The sequence below is a fragment of the Rhea americana genome, unplaced genomic scaffold (genome assembly GCF_003343005.1).
Source record: "Rhea americana isolate MKP2758 unplaced genomic scaffold, rheAme1 scaffold_164, whole genome shotgun sequence".
Lineage (NCBI taxonomy): Eukaryota > Metazoa > Chordata > Aves > Rheiformes > Rheidae > Rhea > Rhea americana.
Genome location: NW_028185750.1, coordinates 1,861,546 through 1,884,224, shown reverse-complemented (window position 1 = coordinate 1,884,224; position 22,679 = coordinate 1,861,546). Strand labels below are relative to the sequence as shown.

General features: G+C 37.1%; 1 protein-coding gene across 3 annotated transcripts; it reads right to left on the bottom strand.

Moving 5' to 3' along the window:
• Window positions 1-5,764: 5,764 nt before the first annotated feature.
• ZBTB34 (zinc finger and BTB domain containing 34) lies at window positions 5,765-22,511 on the bottom strand. Of its 3 annotated transcripts, none has more exons than XM_085300491.1 (3): window positions 22,405-22,490; window positions 21,669-22,117; window positions 5,765-11,956 (listed from the first exon to the last, which is right to left on the bottom strand). In XM_085300491.1, the coding sequence occupies exons 2-3, from the start codon at window positions 21,704-21,706 to the stop codon at window positions 10,435-10,437; spliced, it is 1,560 nt and encodes a 519-aa protein (XP_085156617.1). In that variant the 5' UTR covers window positions 21,707-22,117; window positions 22,405-22,490; the 3' UTR covers window positions 5,765-10,434. The 3 variants fall into 3 exon arrangements, with proteins under 3 accessions (XP_085156617.1, XP_085156619.1, XP_085156620.1); XM_085300493.1 differs by having other exon boundaries at window positions 21,669-22,079; window positions 22,405-22,444; XM_085300494.1 differs by lacking the exon at window positions 21,669-22,117 and having other exon boundaries at window positions 22,405-22,511.
• Window positions 22,512-22,679: the final 168 nt, after the last annotated feature.

The following is a 22,679-nucleotide window of genomic DNA, read 5'->3' as shown; positions in this document are numbered from 1 at the left end:
CCGAGCCCCCCGCCCGCGCCACCGCCGCGGACAAGGACGAGGCCCAAGCCGGCCGCAGGGGAATGAGAGACGGGCACAGGGCACGCCAAACTGACGGGCCCTCTATCCAATTGAGGCTCCGCCTGGGAAAGCTCGCCAATCGCTGCGGCGCCGGGGCGGGAGCATGCAAATAAGAAGCCAGTGCGCAGGAGCTGCCGCCGCGGCGCCCTTGGCTACCGCCTCGGCCCGGCCCGGCCCGGCCCGGCCCGCCCCGCCCCGCCCCGCCCCGCCCCGCCCCGCCCCGCCGGCAGGGCGGCCCGAGGGAGCCGCGGTGCCCGCGGGCCCGGCGCGCTGGGCGTCTATCGGCGGTAACTGCCGGAGGGCATAAGACTAGCGAGGCCAGAACAGGTGCAGGTCTTTCTACGTTAGCTTTCTTTCCGCGCCAGAAAGATCCATTTCAAGGATAAACTACAAAAATAGCTTTTAACATAGAGCTGGGATGTGCTTGTTGACACTGATGCTCAAAATTCCAAGAACCAAATCGAGGTCAAATGCACTATATGAAAAGGTGTTTCCTCTACAATTTTCCCCCCAGAATTGCTGAAGGAATACAATTAATTTATGTATATAAATTGTATTCCAATCATTTAAGAGGTAGAGACTATTGCTAAAGGCTAGGCTACTCTTTAGAGAATAGACGATTCTGTTAGACTRCAATAGAGTAGGCTATCCTTTAGACACTAGGAGAATTCCCCAGCTGGAAGCTGTTTGTCCTATAGGTACTGCTACGCAATGCACACTTTCCTCTAAAATTTCTGGCTTCAGCTCYRCTAGAGCACAATAGAGCAAATGATTTCCACTCTGTCCTATGCCACTTATACTAGGACACTAGTATCTCTACAAAGATTCAGGAAAAACAGTCTGCAAGGTAGTTGCTTCTGCTTAACTTTATCCTAACAATTAGAAGATTCTAAATCAGGGTTTCCAAACTTATGCTCAAGCTACTGCAAAGTGAAAGTGTCCACTGCCTGAATACAGCAGCACCCTTCTGCTTTACAGCAGTACCCTTTTTGAAATACTGGTATGAACATTTCCCTGCTAAGAATGGGGAATTACTTACCCGATGTCACTGTTCAGGGTATCATAATAAGCAAAGATTGGAAATTCTTAATTTATCTTACTGTTTTTAACTTAGTTTCTGTTTCAGCTTGCCACTACGACCCAAAACTTAAATTATCCACAAGTAACTTGTATTTTAAAAAAAAGTTAACCAGCACCTCCTGGTGGAAGATAAATGCATAGACAAAACTAGAGATACTAGTAGCTAGATTTTCTGAAAATGACTGCAGCCTGTGAACTGTTGTCCTTAGTGTCCTAGTATAAGTGGCATAGGACAGAGTGGAAATCATTTGCTCTATTGTGCTCTAGYGGAGCTGAAGCCAGAAATTTTAGAGGAAAGTGTGCATTGCTTAGCAGTACCTGTAGGACAAACAGCTTCCAGCCTGAGTTACTTTGAAAGGYTGGCACATTGCATGGAAGAATAGTTTTATTTGAAAAACAAAAACATTAGCCATACAATTTCCCAAAATTTTAGTGAACTGTTTCTGTCTGTAGTTCAATGCATTGAATGCTCAATTTAAATATTTTCTAAATCCGTGCACAGTAAAATTGAAATGTGCTGTTTGATATGTGTAATGAAATGAAGCGTCTGTGGGATCAGACTCAGTTTTTTTCTCCATGGTAATTGCTGCAAGAAAATAAATTCTACAAAGTGTCATGGTCATTGGCTATTCTAGTTTGCCCTCAAGCTGTTTCAAGGTTACATTGATTAAAAAAATATTGTGGAGTGTGTCTGCAGGTACACACAGGACAGTTAAATCTTTTAACATAAAACAAATTTTCTCATTAGCCTTCTTAAATGCTTCTTTACATAAGCTTTGCCTTCCGACCCCCAGTTGGCTAAGAGAAGTAACTTATAGTACTGTTTCCACAAGTGGTCCATCTCAGACTCTGCTTTTTCTCCTTGTTGCCAAATTCAGATGCCCCAGCCAAAATGAGAAAAGTTGCCAATTTCAGAGCATTTTACATAACAYATCACCAAAATGCATCAAATAAAATGAATATTGGCATTGGGTAAATAAGTACAAATTGATATTATCAGTAATGTGTTCTAGAATTAATATTCCATTCAGTGTAACATAAAACTTTGCATCTCCTAAGGGGTTTTGACTGAATCTCTGCCAAAATTTCTAGTGTGGATTTTAAATATAACCTACCTCTGCTATGCATCCCATCCCCATGTAAGGCTTTGTATGGAAATAGTCATATCTTTCCTTTTGCTGAATCTACTACAGAAGTTGTAATTTCCAGCACTGGATCTCCTTTGCTGATCACACATAGCAGTGCTGAGTGACGTCCTGTAAATCTTTATGTTACCAGAACATTGATACCCACTAGCTAGAGTCAGAGATCCACAACGCTGGACACCTGTAAGTCCCTGTTCACAATACCTGTTCTACTRAAACTGGCAGCCAGGATTTAGGGAAACAAGATATACTATGTACAAAAGTAGGAGAAATGAACCAAATGAAATCAGTTCTGATAAASAGTTCAGGCTTAGCACTACCTTAGACCTCGAAGTCCTCTTTGATGAATGATGAAACATTAGGTAGTTTTGATAATCATAACTTTCTTGTATGCATTTGTCTGTCAACATGGCATAAAAATAATGGAGACAATTTTTTTTTGGACTTTACCAAATTATTGCTTTGGAAATAAGTTGTCTTGGTTTGTACAACACAATTCTTTTATTGGATACCTGTGCTGAAACAGCCTGAAGTATTTTCCAAGTTATTAGGGACAAACTCCTTTATGAGCTAAAACAAGCAGATGAGTTGAAGTTTAACCATACATACTGTACTATGGCACTGTCATTATTGCCATGGATTGCAACTTTAAACAAATCTGAACCGCCCAAGGTCAATGGTGTATCACTTTATACAGCTAGTTGAAGTTAGAATCCTATGCAGCAAAAYGTTAGCTAGAAGAAAAAAAGAACTACAGAGAACCCCTCTCAGTAATTTTCAAATGTTAAATCCAAAGTGGCTGCATTATTCTATTAAATCCAGAGATATTTTTAAATCTTAAAGTAGTCTGATATGTACCCTCACAATTTCTCCTATTTCATGTGTCAGTAACACGCAAGGAAGGGGTCTATTACCTGAAGCTACCAGCCAGTTTATGCAGAAAATTGACCTATGCTGTATTATCTCCAAGCACTGTGGACCCTGCGGTTCTTGTACTCTGAAGAATTTTCTTCTGGGACAAAAGGAGAGAAATTATTGTTAAGAAAGTCTGCATTCAGATACCTTCTGATCTTCTGATACACTATGCATGYCTTGAATAGATGCTGTTGTACACAGTATGAAAATTTGACTGTAATGTCATAATTTCAATTTCATTTTTGCTTTATTTGACTACCTTGACTAGTTTTGACTTATCAGACAGTTTTCTAAGCTYGTTGCTTTGGTCATGTCAGTGCTCTCTCTTTAGATTCCTCTCTTCACTGTTTTCCCCCATTTTATTTTCAAAAAACAATTGCTTATCTTCACTTTTAAGAGCTTTTCCATCCATCCTCAATATACTTATTTTTTATCATCATATCAACATAAAAGCAACATTTTACTTGTAYCTAGCCAGGGTCACTGTCCTTTGCCTACTTACTACGTTTTCAGACAAGCATCTTTGTACTTTATCTGATACTGCCTCATACCAATGAATTCTCCATCAGCCTTGCAAAATTGCCTAAATATCATCCTTCAAAGCCTTTCTTTCTTTCAATGCCAGCAGAAGTCCAGGGTGGCTGACTGCAACTTGCCACTGACCAACACCTTCCTTTCTTTTTCTCTCCTGTCTACATCTGTTGTCTTTTGTTTAGCACAACACAAGATTTTTTGGAAAACAAACTTACATAAGAACACATCTTACTCAACAGAAGTCTGATTCACAGTTAGGGATCTATAATACCATGACAGCACAGAAAGATACTTTTGCAGAGCTCAGTACTGCTTTTGGAAGCCTTCTGTTAAGCTGCAGGGAAAGAGCATCAGGATTTTCCCTGATGCTAGTCTACCTTTTTTATTTTTTTTAAATGCTAGAACTTAAGATGTGTTTGGCAGGAAGTGAGACCTCATATTTGATCTTCTGCCTGCTCAGCATTATTGGCTTTCAAATAGTTCTTACGTAACTAGAAGAAAGCTCAGTTTGTACTGGGGGGTCAAAGAAGCACAACTGCTGCAGTGCAGCCCGTCCTGCATACTCACATACTAAAAGCAATTTCCACAAGTTGGCCAGTGCTATGTAACATCTGTGGCAGCATCCTGCACACAGACTATCTGCTGTAAGCCAGTCTATAATGTTTATAATGCAATTGTTAAGGAGTATTTCAGCCCATGCTTTTTCTAACCCACAAGCTTATACAGGTAACAGCTAAAGCTGCTTGTATTACTGTTCTGTGGACAGTAGTTTATAATGGAGGAAACAGCAAATGTTTTCTGAAGGAACTGGTGAGCAGCTCTGAAAGTTAGCTCCACCGAGTTCCATGGATACAGCCTTACTATGTATTATTTCCAACTTTTAGAAGCACCTGACAAGATGAAACCATTCTGCCAACTGAAAAAAAAGGAGGGGGGGGGAGGGAATCTAGGAAGTTTACTGAGTTCTGCCCCCCTTCTCTCCTCAGATAAAAGCAACATTAAGTTAATTCCACTCTCCACAAGTAATGCAGAGTGGGATAAACAAGACACGACTGTTCTTTTAGACTCTGTAAGATAGGAGATTTGAACAGATGTTTTGCTTGCATAGTTATTCATTCTGAAGATGAAGGCAGTAAGGTGTATGGAAGAAAAGGGGGGATGCTGGGAAGGAGGAGCCACTCAAGAGAATTATATCTTTCAACTGCATTAACACTATGTAAACACACCTCATGCTTCCACGTAAGTTTACAACTTGTTTAAACTTTATTATAAGAACAAGTCTTTGCTACATACATCTCATACACATTGAAAAGCTGACCACAGTGCCAGTAAATTTTAACCAAATTTAGTAATAACAGATGTGTTTCCATAAATTATAAAGCAAAAATGCTTTCTGCAAGATTCTAGCTGTTCCAGGAAGGATGACTATCTCAGCAAATCAGTGATAGTATACTACTTAAAGATGTATTTAAACTACTACTAGAAGTTGCTTGTTACAAAGGCACTTACGGAGTTGTCAACAGCCAGGCCAACTGCAATGAAACAAGGCTTTGCCATCAGACAGCTGAAAGTAACTGAGCAGTTGCTGGCTACTTGTGCTAAATTCAAGCTTATGGTCTAGGAAGGGTACCCTACACTTGGTGAGAACAGTATTAGTTCTACTATTACGTATGATGTAAAATAACAAGCTGCTGTGGAAACAAAATATACCTCCCAACCCAACTGACTTGCATCCAGCTTGGTGTTAGACAGATTGCCACCACCAGTCCAGAAGGTTTTTCATTTGCTTTAAGAGTCAGACAAGGTTTTGGAGCATAATACTGAAAGGATTACCTGTTCAGAACTAAACAAGCAAAGCTGKCAAAGAAGAGAAACTTCAGAGTTATTTGTCTATAAAGGTCTTTTGATTCTCAACTGATACTTAGGTATCTGTATTAAATTGCAACTTTTTATAGAGGCTTTTCCTGAAGTGATAAAAACACAAGTCCTCTATTAATTAAATATCTGAATTTAGACGCTGACACCACAGATTTGCTCTAGAAGCATTTTAATTTACAAACAGCAATTCCCATTGACTTTATACCATAAAAAAAGCATTTTACAAGCAAGAAACAAATTCATCAGAACAAAATAAAGCAGCACTGAAATATTCATGTCACAAATCTAAAAACAAAATGAATACAAGAGTAAAATATCATTTGAATAAATATTTTAAAATTCATGCTATAAAATAATCCTTAATGGCAAGTTATTAATTGTTACAGCATCAGCTTAGCTAGCTTCATTTACTTCACATGGTGATGAAGTGTGGAGTTGTGAGGTTACCGGTTTATATTGCAAGATAATGACACCAAGTCAAGTCATTCAAACTGTTCAAATATTTATCATGAAAAACAATCATACAAACAAAAGTAATTTAAAAATACCATTTTTCAGTCAGAAAAAAACACTGCTAAAATTGTGCAAGATTTCTATTTCTAATCAGATATATAACCAGAGACTTGCAATGTAAGTCCAAAGGTTGAATTCATAGCATATGTAAATTGGAGAAACAGCAGTTTATTGTATCTACCATAGCAGGAATTACTCATAAACTACAAGAAAACCCGCTCAGTTATTGATACTTAGCTTCACATCCCCTGAAGAAAAACAGGAACATATGTCCCAAGCTTACTTGTTTAGCATCTTTTTTAAATGTAAACTTGCATAACTAAGTTAATGCTATCACAGGGATGTGCAAGTAGTATTAAAATTACAATATTAAATACAACTATTCTGGCACTTGTTAAAAGATGCAAAATGCACAAAAGTCATAAAATTTGAACATTCTGAATGACTTTACTAAATTTCTGATTCAATCACTGAGTATTATGAAATTTACAATTCATGAACTAAACAGTTTCATATAAAGAATTTACACAATTCCCCAAATACTTTCAAATATAAAATTTAATAAATAACCCTGACCAGTCTAAAAGCACCATTCAAGGGTAAAATTCCCCTGCAAAATAGATTAGGTGTTGCATATTTGAGTCCCTTTCAATGGTTTCATGTGAAACTCATTTAGAAAAATGACAATAAAAGAATCACAGTAAACTAATACAAAAAAAGAAAAAGAAATGATATATAATTTTGAAGGTAAAGCTCATTCAATCTTTTCCCAGCCCTTGATATTCTTGCTGTTCCTTCCCATATTTCAGTCTAAACATATTAAGAGGCCTCATTGTTTTGTCTAAAAGTCAACCAAAGGCTGCAGCACAAAACATGAATCTATGCTTGGGAAAATTAAAAACCAACAACTTAAGCCTACAGTATATTCTGCTGAACAGTGAATTGACAGTATCCTTTATATGTTATTGAAAGAATTCACACTAAAATGCAGAGCCAATCTTGAGGCCATATTGACCAAACTGAACTTCTAATATACTCTAAATATTTACATAACTATTTTCTAAATGTATTTACAACTTATTAGAAATGATACAGAAGATAACTGATTAAGAAAACTAAAGTAACTGTTTTAAATCACAAACATTAGCAAAGATATAAAATCCTTTATTTTCACAGTTTATAATAGGAAAAACATCTAGACAAAAGGACACTGTCACTGTTTTCACATTTGTCTATATAATTAAAAGGTAGATTAAGAAGAGACTCAATTATGAACCAGCCTATATGATTTCATGATTTATTTTGTTGTCAAATATTTCTTCATATATTTATTGACTTCTGCATTTATTGTAAATGAAATGTATAACAGCTCTGTGCTAACCTAAAACTGTACAGAAACAAGACACTGTACAGTACTTTCATAATTTGCTTAAAATAACACAGCCTACTTTGTCCTGGTGGACTTGTGAAATGAACTTCCATTAGATAATGTTTCATGTTTCATGACAATGTTAATCCTGGCATACCATTATGTGACAAGGCACAATTTAATTGCTGTTGCCAGGTTTGAAGTTCGTTTTCTACCAGAGTCACACACTTTGTAAGTGTAAATATAATGCTCAATGATGTTTTATGCTTACCTATGTATGCATCTTTTAAGCACTGCTGAACTTTACAGTACTGTGTTATGGCTTGATCATTCTTAACACTGCTAGCAGTGGAAAAAATAAATGGCATATCAACATGAATAGGAGCAAGCAGAACTTGCAAACTGCTGAATCATGATATTGTAAAAAAAGTGATCATTTCCTGCCCCTTAACAGTCCTGTTACGTTTTGAACCTGAACTTGTACAATCAAAGTGATGTTTGTTTATTTTTTTTTTTTGTCAGAGACAATTTTGGATAAGTCACTCTTTGGTAAACTCAAACCAGTTTAATAACTTTACAAAGAACTATATTTAAATAATGTTAAGATTGTGACAGAAAAATTCAAGAAACATTTTTAGTAGCTCATATCCTGCTATCCTCAACTCACACTACTGTGAAAATTATCACGCCAAAGACAATACAGCACAGGTCCAAGATGAAGAGTTAAGAGTAACTGAATTTCTTGTATTTTGCATGTCTCAATCTTAATTTATCAAAACACAATTTTTTGCATTTAAGTACTTAAAAAACATATAAGAAAAAACAGTATCAGAAACACCAATGTGTGTTTAAGTGGGTAAACATATAGAGATCCCACCTCCCCTAAACAGATGTATAATATCCCTTACTGGAAACAAAAGTTCTATTGTTACTTCAAGGAGAGAACCCCCTTCCCACCCACCACCCTTCTTTCTTAGGCAGTTTTAGGAGGAAAAGGCAAATTAGGTACTCAATTTAACTGAAACTGCTCCTATGGAGCAAGCTGGGTTTATACTGTAAATCTTTATTAAAATTAATCCGTATTGCAGACTGTCACAACATTAAGAACTAGTGTATTTTATAAAGCTACTGCACAAATATGCCCCAACTTCATGGGCGGAGGGCCTGAAAAGTGTTTTAAAAATCTACATATAGCAATTTGAGCTACAGGAGCCCAAAAAGCATTACAAGATAGTAAACCTACCTTTTTGCTTTCCTGTAATTTAGGAATGAGCTTTTACTTTCTAAATTTCAGGAGTCAAACAACATATTCACAGACATATTTTCAATATTTGCTAAACAAACATAAGGGCCAATTATATAAAGCGTAGTTCCTCTGTATTTTAAAGAAGTATGTGATTAACTTAATTTTGCTTATCAGGTAGAATTTTACACAGTAGTGTTTGCCAGCTCATGCTTTTGAGGTCTCATAAGCTATTGTTTTATTTTATTTCATTTTTTGCTTTTGTTTCACTGTTACCATTAGGTTTCACATTTTATATATTATACTGACCTAAATGATGAAGTTAGCACCATATTAAAAAAAAAATCAATGAAACAGAAAGATTTAAAGTACTTTTAAAGTTGTTGTTGGTTTCTTTATACAGAAAACAACCACTGAAATAATGGGGAAGCCATAGCAACTCTTCATAATACTAACACATGAAATAACAGACATATTGCTCGCAATTCCCATAGAGTATGTTTTTTATACAAAAAATACAAATTCCAAGTGCTGACATATCACTTGGAGCTGTAAGTAGGAAGTCAATGTGCACCTGAAAACAGCTCTCTGTGAAGAGACCCATTACAACACTGCTTGGAAGTACTGTAGATTAAACTACAACATCCCTTTCAGGTTAGTATTAGCCAACCATAAAGAGTGATGAAGTTAAATTTAGTTACCTGGTATGTTTCTACAGTACGAAATGAAGGTAGATTCTGAGGCCAGTAAAAACACATTTAAAACCACAATGCTACTTTTAGGTTTGCTAATAGTATATTTTTTTTTATATATATATATATAGATCTATATCTATCTCTATATATATAAAAAAGGTCAGCACCACAGGTTGTCCAGCTTGTGTTCTAGACAACTAACAAAAACCCAAACAATTTAACCATAATTTAATAGATTTATGGCATTTGGTTTACCTATGTTATAAAGCAAAGCTATTAAAACAAGGTAATTCACTTTGCTCACTTTTGCACACAAAGTAATAGTTTAATAAAATAAAAACCAAATATTCTTCTAAAAACCAAAAGCATCCTCCCAAAGTCCAGAGTCCTAAATCCTAGGCAGAGAGAAGACCTAGCAGTTGAAAAACTGGTACATAATATAACCCTTGACATACTTTTACATTCACCTCAACCAGAATAGGAAAAGTGAAAGCATTTTATATATATAAAGCAATTTTATATATATAAACAGACTAACTACCAGAAACAGTTAGTAAAAAGTGAACAGAATCCATTGTGATGCATGGGAAGAATCAAATGGATATACTCTCTCCCCCGCTAGTCCTGCATAACCCTCATTACCAGCAACAGGATTAAGGAAATAAAATGAGGGAGACTACGGCTTCTTGGTATATCCAGCAGAGCTGCCGATCTTATTTTAACATCTTTCTCTGCTAGAAATTGTGTCTTGCCAGATAAAACAATAGGGACACTTTTGCAGACTTTTCCTATCCCTTCCCCAGTACACTGTCTTTTGTATTTTGAGCATCTTCAGAAGAAAAAGAAAGAGAAAATAAACAAACCAAAAAACAGCCTCCTTCACAAACAACAAACATTTATGTAGTCTTCTCCAGGCTGTTGTACTGAAGATTACTAAAAGAATAAAAAATTTTTAAAAAGTATTATTAATGTGCTTGTTTGGGTTGCACTTAATGTAGTATTTTAATCAGATGTGTTAGACATTGCATGAATGTCCAAACTAGAATCCATAGCTTCAGAAGCTGAAGCATCATTATCTACTTTCTGTTCCACAAATGCCTCTGTTCTGTCTGGAGACTCTACCCTGTTTCGTACTTCTGTTACCCCAGGGTGATTCTTTCGCAAATGCTGGTTTAGCGTACCCTGGAAAGGAAAACATTTTCCACAGATCTCACAGCGAAAGGGCTTGTCATCTGTGTGGCCACGAATATGATACTCAAGTTGGTCCTTGCGGGTATATTTCTTCCCACAAAACTTGCACACAAAAGGAGTTATTCCCATGTGCAATCGCATGTGTCGATCAAGGCTCCCTTTCTGGTTGAAAGACTTTCCACAGTAGATACAAATTAGTCTCTCACTGTATGGATACCAATGACCTCTTGCATTTCTTTCCCGTGGACTATTTTCATATCCTGGGTTGCTCACCATGGTTTCACTGTCAGCCCCTTGCACCAGACCCTGAACATCACTATGCAAGTGACCAGTGGATACTCGTTTTTGGCGTGCACGCCCCCCTCTGAAACAGCTCAGCATAGACCTTGAAGGACTTGAACTGCTTAGGCTTCCAAAGGTTTCAGACACTCCTGTAGCCTGTGATGAGGCATGAGTAAATGAATAAACATGTTGTAACACAGACCCATAGGAACCAACGTTTACTGCCACCACTTGCTCTCCATCCACCATTTCAGTATGATATCCATCATCACCAAGGGAAGAACTATCGGAGCAACTTGGCCTGTCAGACTTTTCCATTTTAACTTTCACCTCTGCAATTTGACTTTCCCTTACTATCAGGTCTCCTTGCTCATGATCACCTTCAATCTGAATCTCGTACTCAGAGATACTCCCACTGCTTCCTCGATCTGAATGCCCTTCTTCTTGCAGACGACTACGTAGAGTTTTGCCTGGAGTAGTTTCCATCCTAAGATCGCTGCCTGCTGTTGACTGTCGCACCTGAGAGCAATAGGGGGGAGATATCTCAATAGGATTGGCAAAGTAGCTGTTGTCTTTAACTCCGTTACGATTTTCTGAATTTTCTTCAGCACCAACAGTGACAGAGTCAACATCGCCAACGCTGATCTTTGAATGAATACTCTCCAGTATTTGTGTGCATTTATCAATGACACACTGCATCTGTAGAAAACTAGCTGCAGTTAGAAAACTAACAACATCCTTCAGCTGTAAGGACATCCTTCCAGTGTAACAAAATGAAAGCAACTGTTCAAAAACATTGGGATTTTTAATAACTGATATTGATAAGCCACTCATGGTGCTTAATGCTGAATGGTCACGGAAATATGGAGAACTGGCAGCTAGGACTGCTTTATGGGCTCGAAATGGCTGACCCTGAATATGCACAATTATGTCACATAGCTTTCCTTGCAAGCGGAGTTCATTTAATTGGCTCAGAACAGTGTTGCTGTACTCAGGCACATCAAACTGAATGAAACTGCTGCTGTCCATTTCTACTGATGTAAAATGTAATCTGAAAGAAAAAAAAGAAGGATTTACAACTGAAAATGGATACACAACTTATCATTTAAAAAATAAATTCTTACTCATGGTGAAGCTACATCATCACAATTATCTATTTAAAGTATGTTACAAGAGAACAATTGGTATAAATGCTAGATATGATACAAAGATTAAGGTCTTAATTTCTCATGTTTCTGTCATTCAAATTATGCCTTTGCAATCTTTGCAATTCAATTACTCATGACATATTACAGGCTCCCTGAGCGTTCTTATGTCTAACTGAAAAGAAACTTCCTAATTTCACTCCGTGCAAAAGAACAATATTCCTGTTCTCCAGAAGAATATTAAAGTTGCTAAGCAGGTCAAAAGCTTCAGAATCTTGAAGTAAGTGACTTCATTGATAGTCACAGGGAACTGCACCGTTAAATTACCCAGGAATGACTTGTGGAAGGTATTTCATGAAGTTTGAAAAACCTATTAAAGAAAAGCCACAGCCTCATTCACTGCTTATTACATATATTTAAGAGTGCTTTTTTTGTTGTTGTTCTAGGACTTCAGTATGCAAACATATATCTATGAAATTTGTTTGTCAGTAATATGTAACATCCTTTGACAAATGTATTTTCAGACACAAATTTAAAAGCATTCCTARGATCTAAATATGTCAAATTTATTTCAGAGGAATTTAATGTACTACATCAATTACACTTCTAGTCTAGACAAAAAAAATTGCCTCCATAGAAATTAATCTCAATAATTACGTATATTAAAAAAATCATTCAATACTGGCCTCACAAAACAAGGAAATTCCACTTGAAGGAGACATGTCACTCAGTCCACACTATTTACCCAGGGTGCCACAGATTTCCAGAAAATACTGAATTTGTATCAGTATGTGCAGCAGTATTTGAAGAAAAAGTATGGGAACTACCTAGGAACTTGCAACTTTTTGAGTTTCTTTTTATGGTATCATTAAGTTTCTATTTGCAAGTTTACATGTTTGCAACACTCAGTACCTAAATTTCCATAGTTGTCCGTCATCCCCATCCCTTTTTTAAATAAACCATGATCTGAGCAAATCAAGTTTTATTGCATATTCTCATTTATAGATCTTTATGACACTGCAGTAATTCGCTAGCTAAAATGATTTGCTTTTTAAGTCTAACCTAACTCCTAATCTGTAAATTTTCAAACTTTCCTTGTACACTGGGAAGTGTAGTTGTAAGAGGTGTTAGAGAAATGTACGCATTTCAAAACAAGATCTAAAGAAAAGCACTTCAGCAATTTTTTCATGAAGTATTATCACATAAACCAAATATACAATCCTCCTCTTTAGCAGACAACACATTACAATTCTGAGACTGTACCCCTAATCAAGTGCCCAAGAATCTTCAGACTTTTATTACTATTCTTATATTAACGCAGAAGTCTAATTACAACCATAATTACAACCATACCTGTTTTTCGAATTGGACAAACAGGCCTCAACATCACCTACTGACTTTTGATGCAGGAAACATGTCCAACATATCACAAATTACTGTTGGGTTTCTTTTCCCCCTTTATGTCTTGCTGTAATAGGACACATGAACAATTTAAATGAACAATCTATGAAAATTTAGGAACTCTTCTAGAACAACATCAACAACCAGGAATATGATAAAAAGCCTACAAGGAAGAACTCAAGATACATCAGCTGACTGGCACCTAAAAATAGGGTTCATTATCTTCAAAAACAGAACTTCTACTTAGCTGTAAAATAAGACAGTCAGCTTCCTAAGTCAAGACATAATGCTAGTCAAATGTGAAAACTGTCAGGAACTCCCACACTGCATCCTAAATCAGATCATCAGAATTGCTAAACATGTTCTGTAAGCTACCATAGCGTCACAGAGTACATCAGAATGGGCAAACTAGACTTCACTTGAGTTTTTGCAATTGTTATTTAAAAGCAGGGGGTAAGACGTTTCATATACTCTTATAGCTGACAAGGGAAATAAGGACTAAGAGAAGGTTAACACAAGAATATGATCACAGTTATAAAAAGACAGYTTTCACAGGGCAGCTTTTTCATTCAGCAAAGCTACTAAATGATTCAATGCCTGAGAGCTGAAGAAAGAAGTAGATTGGAAACCAAACATCAAAGCAAGCAAACATATACCAAAAGAACAGTGAGACATTTAATAAATGGAAAGATTAACTTTGTTATTCTGAGTATCCCTACACTGTTCAAGTCCTTAGTGGATATGTCCACTCTATTGGGAAGACTGAAGGCCCAGCARTTAGAATATGCATTTGGCAATATTCCTTTCCTTTTTACAGGGCAGCAGGCTTCCTTATTAACCCAATACAAGTCACTGTCATTAATGTGTAAGGCTTATGCACTGTGTACAGCATCAAGATCAGTATATCCTTTATTGAACTTTTCTCTGCTACAGTGAGGAAGAGCTTTTGGACCTGAAGTGACATGGATCGACATGTTACCTAGGTTGAGGATTATGTACAAACTATTAGAGTAGTTCTCAAAAACCATGTGTCATCCATGTATCTTTATGGATTCTTGTCCTCAAGTGMGACATCTTGGTCAAGCCTCATACAATTCCCCTTAGAAATGACTCCCTTTTTTGTGTCGAGAATGTGCAGAAAGTTTGTCATATTTAGGAAGAAACTTTCCTTCCTTGAATTTCCTTAAGGGCTCTTATTCTGCAAAAACATTAAAATACAAGTGGTCAGCACTAGCACTAGTCCATACTGAGGGAATGGATTAGGGTAAGCACTCTTAAAGCAGGAAAAAGATGGGCACTTATACCTTACTGGGGAGAAAGCAATTACTTCTGTTTAATTAAGGCATTTTAGCACTTCCAGATGAATTCAGACTCCCTAGGACACAAGAATCAAACGGACTGTGAATACATGCTAGAGAAAGCATAGGTACCAGGAAGAGGAGGTCATAGATAGGAAAAAGACCCTTAGCAATCCTTGTACAACACTGTTAGAGCTTCTCTCTCTCTCCTTCACAAACCCATAAGCAATTCTACATCCTCGTTCTCAGAGCTYATTTGTCTCTTGGAAAAAGGACAAGTTGACCATTAACATTTTCAGGTGAATAAATGGCACATGGATCCTAGTAGTGAGTGGAGAGGATGATAAAATTAAAGGTCTGTAAGGCTGAGGTGTCAGTGTAGTGGAAAAGCAGTAAAAAACAAAAACAAAAAACAAACAAAAAACCTCTGATCAAAGGAAGTATACCACATTGTTTTGTGGTATGATCAAGTCCACAAAACATAGTCCCAAAAGCAGCATACAATGAGTTTCTATACTCATCTGTTCTTAAAAAATGCAAGTGAACAAGCCACAGCATGCACTTGTTGCAAATACTTTTCCACCTCAGTTTCTTCCTTCCAAAACACCTTCTGCTTCCTGTGATTCTGAAAACTTCTGAAGAAAGCATTAAGTAAAACAGATTTTTAAACAGAAGCACCAGTGCTTGACAGAAAAGAACTCCTTTGCTTTTGGCTGGTCAAGCTCTCAAACATCTCTCATGGAAGAGGTCCTGATGAAGTTGCCAGTGAATACAAACTTCTTAAGTAGGCAGGACTGTAGCAGGAATTTTACTGAGCCTACAGTAATCCTGCTGGGATTAGTACCAGTACCATTAGTACTAATTTTCTTGTGTGGATTTAGGGAGGCAAGACCCAGGCAAAAATCTCAGCATTACACACTATGTCAGAGAGGCAGTCACCACTGACTGTAATGTAACGCTTTATTGATGAATAATGTTTAGAAAAGATGATCTTATTTATTCATATAAATCCCCAATAACACTATCTACAAAATTATATTAATCTTCAGATTATATCCCCAATGGACAAAAAGGTTTTATTTGTATACACAGTGAAACTGGTAGCTGCACAATCCAATTACAGTAAAACTAACCAAAATACTCTTCAGAACGGTATTGTACTATAATAACAACTAATCACCAACACTAGCAAGGCCAGTAGCTCTTTAAGACAAAGTGATTTATTCTCAAAATAKTCTTGAAAGAAATCTCTAACAGTACTACAATTTGAAAAGGCTAAAATGAAACCTTCCATCACAAAAATTTTTTTTAAACAGCTTCCTCCAAGCATGTCTCACTGAACTCTTCAGTTCTGGGGTGAAGCAATTCACATTAAAYTAAAGTAGAAAGGCACTCTGCAAGGCAAATTGACTTTGATCTTATCCACAGTATGCGCTGAAAAAAAAAACCCCAAAAAACAAAACAAAACAAAAAAAAAAACCCAAAAAACATTCCTCTCAACAGTTAACCAGAGGAAAAATAAGGAACTTTTGCTTCCCAAAGCTATGAGACAGTAACTATTTGAACTCACTTTTAACTTGCATAACGTAAATCTTCAGAGAATTAGCAGAGGTGAAGGGGGGTGGGGGGGAGAAAAAAAAGTAAGCATAGTCAAGAGAGATCACCAGTATCTTCTGTGATATTTTAGGACATACTGAGGCAACCTGTGATCCTTAAGTCCAAGACTGTAGTGCAATAGTTTAGAATAAAGACAATTTCATTTCTGCTATACAAGCTCAGGCAGTTGGTGCAGGGAAGAGAACGTAGACAACTCATAGCGATGTTAGGCACTCTAACAGTAATGTTTTTTGTTTGCTTTACATTAATCTAGTATTAAAATATCCTACCAATCAAAGTACCGTAAAATTTAAGTCCACCTGCAGGCACCTGTCCATGACTAGGTCATCTCTTAACATTCCTGCATAACTGCATAGAACTGTTTAAGGTTTTCACAGATATGTTTCCAAGACATTTCCAAGACATCAGCTGAATGTTTTCCAGTTTTAGAGCACAGGCTAGATCTTGACACATCAGTTCACTTTGTCTCACTGGTGTTACATGTAGAGGTTCCTGTTTATTTCTGCAGGAGATCATCCATTCACACAAAAAAGAATCATGCCAATTCTCTTCACACCTGCATTACATTTATTCATCATGATCTTTTATGGCAAAACTAGAGCACAGAATCAATTTACCAGCAGTGGATACTTATTTATCACTGTCCTATGTCTTCAAACAAAAGAGTTCATTGAAGTAACCTGTGAATATGAGTGATATGCATTAAATACATCTCATTAGGTTTTAAAAGACACTTATTTTTAAAATGATGTTCTATGAAAACTCGTACTTCACTTAACAAAGCGATAATAGATGGTGACAAAATATATTTGGTATTTCATTTTACTGCCACCATACAGTGACAGCAGGGAAGCATCATATAACTGCAACATGAAGCCAATTTGCCAACGTTGTATCTAAGTCTGCGGCTGTTTAATTTTATTCACTCACTGATGATTCACTGTTCTTATAGACAGGTGAATCATATAATTTATGCTCATTTTAATTCACACAAAGGTGCGAGAGAAGATCCCTTGCACTCTCTTTAGTTAACTGAGCATCATAGGTTTCTCAGGAAAAAACAGACATTGCAAATCATTACTATTGCAGCAAGTGTCTGAAAGCAGATAAACATAGAAAAGCTAGGAGAGTCATAATCAAATTTAAGACTAAAACAAAGGAAGTGCTCCTATGACATGAAGAATGGATACTCTATATGCTGCTGCTCAGAATTTAGAGATAAAACAAGAAAACTCCCCAGCTACTTGCATCAATTAGCACACACCTCTCTTGCATTTTGTAGAATTCAGTACTTACTACATCATCTGCAAGAATCTAAGACAACAGTTTGCAAAATAATAACGTCATTCAAGAGTATTTTTAGTAAACCTATCAGCCATGTTCGAGAAAGTTTTAGCACAAAATCTTCATCACTCTTGCTMCTTTCATTTTGCGGCTGCTTGTAGACTGTCTTCAGAGCAGCCACAATAATTAATGCTASCTGTACCAAAGGAAAACTGGAACCAGATACTGTAGTGTCTGAGGGTACATCTAGCAGAGTCCCCCTTTTAAAAAGATTGAAATAGGGAATAAACCGATCATATAATCAGTTTTACTCTACTAAGACATTATTTTGCATTTTAAAAATCAACAGACAATGCCTTTGTATGGCCTTATGTAGTGTGACACACAGCTGTGCTCTTCCTGCGAAAAGTACTCTCCCACTGACTGAGATACTTTTGTGCAGAACTACAACATACTTACAATAAATATCATAAAAGCAGTACTATGTAAACATGTAGTATTAGTTTCTGCATCAATTCCTCCTAAATTTAAGCCACTATTTTCTTGAGAACTCTCCAGTCTTTAGAGCTCATGAAAAAAACAGCCTCCTGGTGACYGAAAATATACATAATTATACACTTCTCCATGAAGTTTACATGCTATATCATCCATACATACATATATGCACACAAGTATATACACATACATATAAATACACATATAAAACAACCTCAAGCAACAGAAAGGATGATTTGGAGGGATGTTTCCCCCAATAGTTGAGAGAACACTTGGAGCTTAGGGGAAGGAACATGCAAAATAACTCTTTGTGTACAAATCAGATTTTTCAAAACTTTAATTGCACTACACAGAATTAACATTTAAAAGCTGTTTAATACATATTACATAAATAATAGAACTACAATAAGCAGAAATAACTGTCGAAATCCTCACCCTTTCTGAACTTGGTCATCCAGAAGTTACCTAATAGCAGTCATTCATGAGCACAAGACAACTAGAAACAAGAATTTCAAGAGACAAGGTAATAAGGCTTGAGGTATGGTTTAAAGAAACTGTACTGTGCCAAAAACGCAATGCCTCAAAAAAAAAAAAAAAAAAAAAAAAAAAAAAAAAAAAAAAAAAAGGTTAAACATTTATGGTGCAGAGGCAATAATATGATACGTATTTGCAACATGTACTTACTTGGGAGTAATTCCTTAGTCCTTCATTGTTTACACTGCCAGAATGTCAATTTTTAAACTATCACCTAGAACTGAACATGCCTTTTGTGGGATAATTACAAACTGTTAATGATGGTAAAATGCAAGTATCTGCTCGACTATATGAAGTGATAATTTCATCCATTTTCTTCCAAAGTTTTTCTCAAATGGGATACTAAACAAGTATAGACTTACTTTCCCAAGTATCCATAAGGTCAAGCATGATCATTCCTTATCATTCTTATTTACATTTTGGTCACTCTAGRTCCCCTCTAAGTTTTAAGAAACTTGTAATGTTGAATTCTAGAAGTGTTACTAACCCTTAAAAAAACAAACAAACAAACAACAATTTTTTCTTGGGTCTATTTGTGTTCTTTGGTTTGAAACTTACTCAATTTTTTTTAGCATAGACAGTGGAGAGTACAGATAGAGATATATACAGATACGCTGTATATAAATAAGAAATTATGATTTCTCAGAATATGTAAGTCACTCTTAGCGACTCAGATGGAAATTTAAGAGTTGAAACACAGCTCCCAAAAGATGCTACAGTACAGCAGAAAATTCTGCAACGCCTCTGTAGCACAAAGTTTCATTTTCTTTGCAGCTTCTCCAGTAGACTAAAATACACTTTATTTATGGCATCTTTTACAACTAAAAATATAAACCCCTTCAGCTCAGGGAAGTTGTTTATCTGTTGAATTTACCACTAACAGATAAACAAAGCTACTGCCAGCCTGATTAAAACCAGCTAATATAATCCTATGTTTATATAAACCTTCTAGCTATACTTTTGTTAAGCTCCCTATTGTTTTGGGCAGCCTACAATACTTTTGATTCCCAAATCAAAAGCCATCCAAAAAACCCCATATGGAAACTAAGTTACATTTGTAATAGTCTAAAAATATTGTAATGCAGAAATTATGGAAAAATCGTATCTCACAAAAATAGCGGGCTATGGAAGCAGTTAGTTCCTTTCTTAACAAATTTAGTTCTCAAATTCTCTTTCAGCCAAATGCTAATCATTCATGAATCATTCTACAGACTTACTTCACAAGGTGCATTAATTTCTGGGATGTTTTGACCTAACGTTAAAAATATCTACTTCTGGGATGTGTATATATTATTATAATATATAATAATATTTACTATATTTATATAATGTAATAATTATTTATATAATAATATAATCATTTTGGTCACTTAAAATACAGAATTATGTAATAAACTGTGTAATAAGCACTGCATATGTCTTGGCATACATCAGAAATTAGCCTTGAAAGTAAGTCTGCATCAGTCCTATTTTGGACTACATTACAGAGTCTTTTGTAACTGTGGGAACTCTACAAGAATTTAAAACTTCAYTACCTCATAAAACGTAGAAAAAGAAAACATTCTCAACACAGGCTGAGAAGAAATCACTAGAAAATTCAATTCTTATACACTTTTCATCAGCAGATACCAAGACACTACAGTGAGAGCCCATGTCATTATTCCTCTCCTGCAACTAGAGATGCAACACTCTGCTCAAAGTTATTAAACCACCACAGCGGAATCAAGAGCAAAACCCACATCTCAGGAAACCAGTCCTGTGCTTAAGTGTCACAGAACATAACCCCATCATTTTTATGGATAAGCAATACATTAAACCCATACAGGTTTCGGAGAGAAGTTCTTATGAATTCAACTTCTGTCTGGACAGAAATTGAAGAAGATTCATTTTTTCACATTGCAAACATTCAAAACAGGATGAACTTGCTACTAAGAAGCACTTCAGAGAATGTTACTTTTGCCAGCCTGAGAAGACTACTTGAAGGACTGGATTACTTAAATACCCAAATGTATAAACACACACAAAAACACTGTGTTTTGTACGTACATATACGGCCACTCTCACATATGTTAACACTGACAGCACTATAATGCTATTCTGCTATTCTTGATGATCAATAAAGTGTGGCAGGGAAATTATTAGACATGCCTATTCAGCATTTCATAGGAAAAAAACCCATCCTCTTATCTGAGCAAATAAAAAAAAAAAAAAAAAAAAAAAGTATCCTCACAATTGTTTGTCTTTATAGAATTGATTAGAAGAGTGAAACCAAAAACTTTTGATGCATAAACAAAGGATCACTGAATAATTAGCAGTAGCTATAAAAAATTAACTCATTTTGGCTCCAGCAGTGAAGTTACTATAAAAGCAGTTACCTGTATTTACCTATTTCTGAAAAAAAAAAAAAAAAAAAAAAAAAAAGAAAGAAAGAAAAAAAAGATACTAAAAGACAAAGTGCAAGTAGTCAAGACTGGAAGAACTATTAAGTGCCAGACAAATAAATCTTAAGGTAGGTTTATGATATACACACTTTAAATCAACAATATCTTACAAGTATTCAGCACAAGCTTTTATTTTGTGCATAATTTCATAACGTGCATGCATCAGAATACCCTTTATTTAATCTTCAATGGTCACAGTCAATATTTCCTAGATTTCCAACAACTTTGAGAAATTCGCTGTTTTGAAAAGATGAGACTTGCAAAATATATATTTAGAACATTAGGAAGTTGGAGGAGGGGAAAATTTTATACATTGTTATGAAAATAAGAGTTGATTCACAAGGAAGTACTTGATTAGTATTATCTTAGCACTTTTAAAAAATATTAGTCAGTCCTAATCAAATTATTTTTCACTATGATGTTTCTTTTAAGCAAAAAAGTAATTGCATTGTCCAGGTATTTGTAATAAACATTTTTGTAGTAGGTTTAAATAGTACAAAATGCATCTGAAGAGAACATTTCCACCATTTTTTCTCATAAGTATTTACCCAGTCCGTGATTCTCTTCCTTTCAATAGACTGAACATTTTGTAGCTGTCATTAAAGTAAAGAAGTCATTCAAGCACAGGCTCATCCCGATTCCAAGAGCAAAGAATAACAGTTACGCTACAGGTGACACAACATCATTTTTTGTTCTGATGCACTGCATGCATTTTCATCAAATAATTTAGGTCTTCTATGTTAGCGTTTACAAAGCAGTTCAGACTTCAAGCCCACGTGCAATTCTGGCTTATATTTAAATAAATCTAGCATATACGCTACGCATGTCTGCAAAGATTTTGAAGGGCCTTCGCAGTTGCAGCAAGTGAGGATGAACTAGAACTTCAAACTCCTCTAACGAAACAGCAGCAGCTGCAGAGTCCACCAGCTTCTGGCAATAACGCCACCGGTCCCCAAGCACTTCGGCAGCAGAGCCCAGCGCCCCAGTTAGGTTAGAACTGGCCAAAATTAATACAAAACCGAGATACACAGCCGCCCGCACCCCACCCGCGCCCGGCAACCTGAAGCAACGCCGGCTCCTGCGAGGCAAGCCGGGAGCAGAGCAACCGCGGCGGGCAGTGGCCCCCAGCCCCCAGCGCCCCCAGCCCCGCCGCCGCCCGCCAGGGCCTGTCCAACCGCCGGGACCCCCTCCCTCCCGGGGAGCGGCCTCCGTCCCGCCACGGGAGGGCCGCCTCGTCACCGGGGCCGGGCGCCCGCCGCAGGGCGCGGCCGGATCGCCGCTCACCTGGGGCTGTCAGGGCCTCTCACATGGCGGGTCCCGTCCCCGGCCCGGCCCGGCCCGTCCCGTCTCTCGCCCACTCCTACTGCCGCTTCCCGCCCGCTCCCACGGCTACGAGCACCCGGAAGTGGTTCCACGAGCCTCGCTTCCGCTTCCTTGGTGACGTACGGCGGCCGTGGGCGGTGCTGCGCGCCGGCCCGCCCCGCGCGCGCGGCCGCCGCCAGGGCCGCGGATCTGCCGGCGCCTCCGGCGCGACGGCGGCGCGCCAGGAACCTCCTGCC

Coding starts and splice junctions, on each gene's coding strand:
- ZBTB34 (XM_085300491.1), bottom strand. CDS start 21,706: ATGTTCAGTCTATTGAAAGGAAGAGAATCACGGACTGG. Junction 11,957..21,668: donor GGAAGAGAATCACGGACTGG/GTAAATACTTAT, acceptor TTTTTCTTTCAG/ATTACATTTTACATCAGTAG.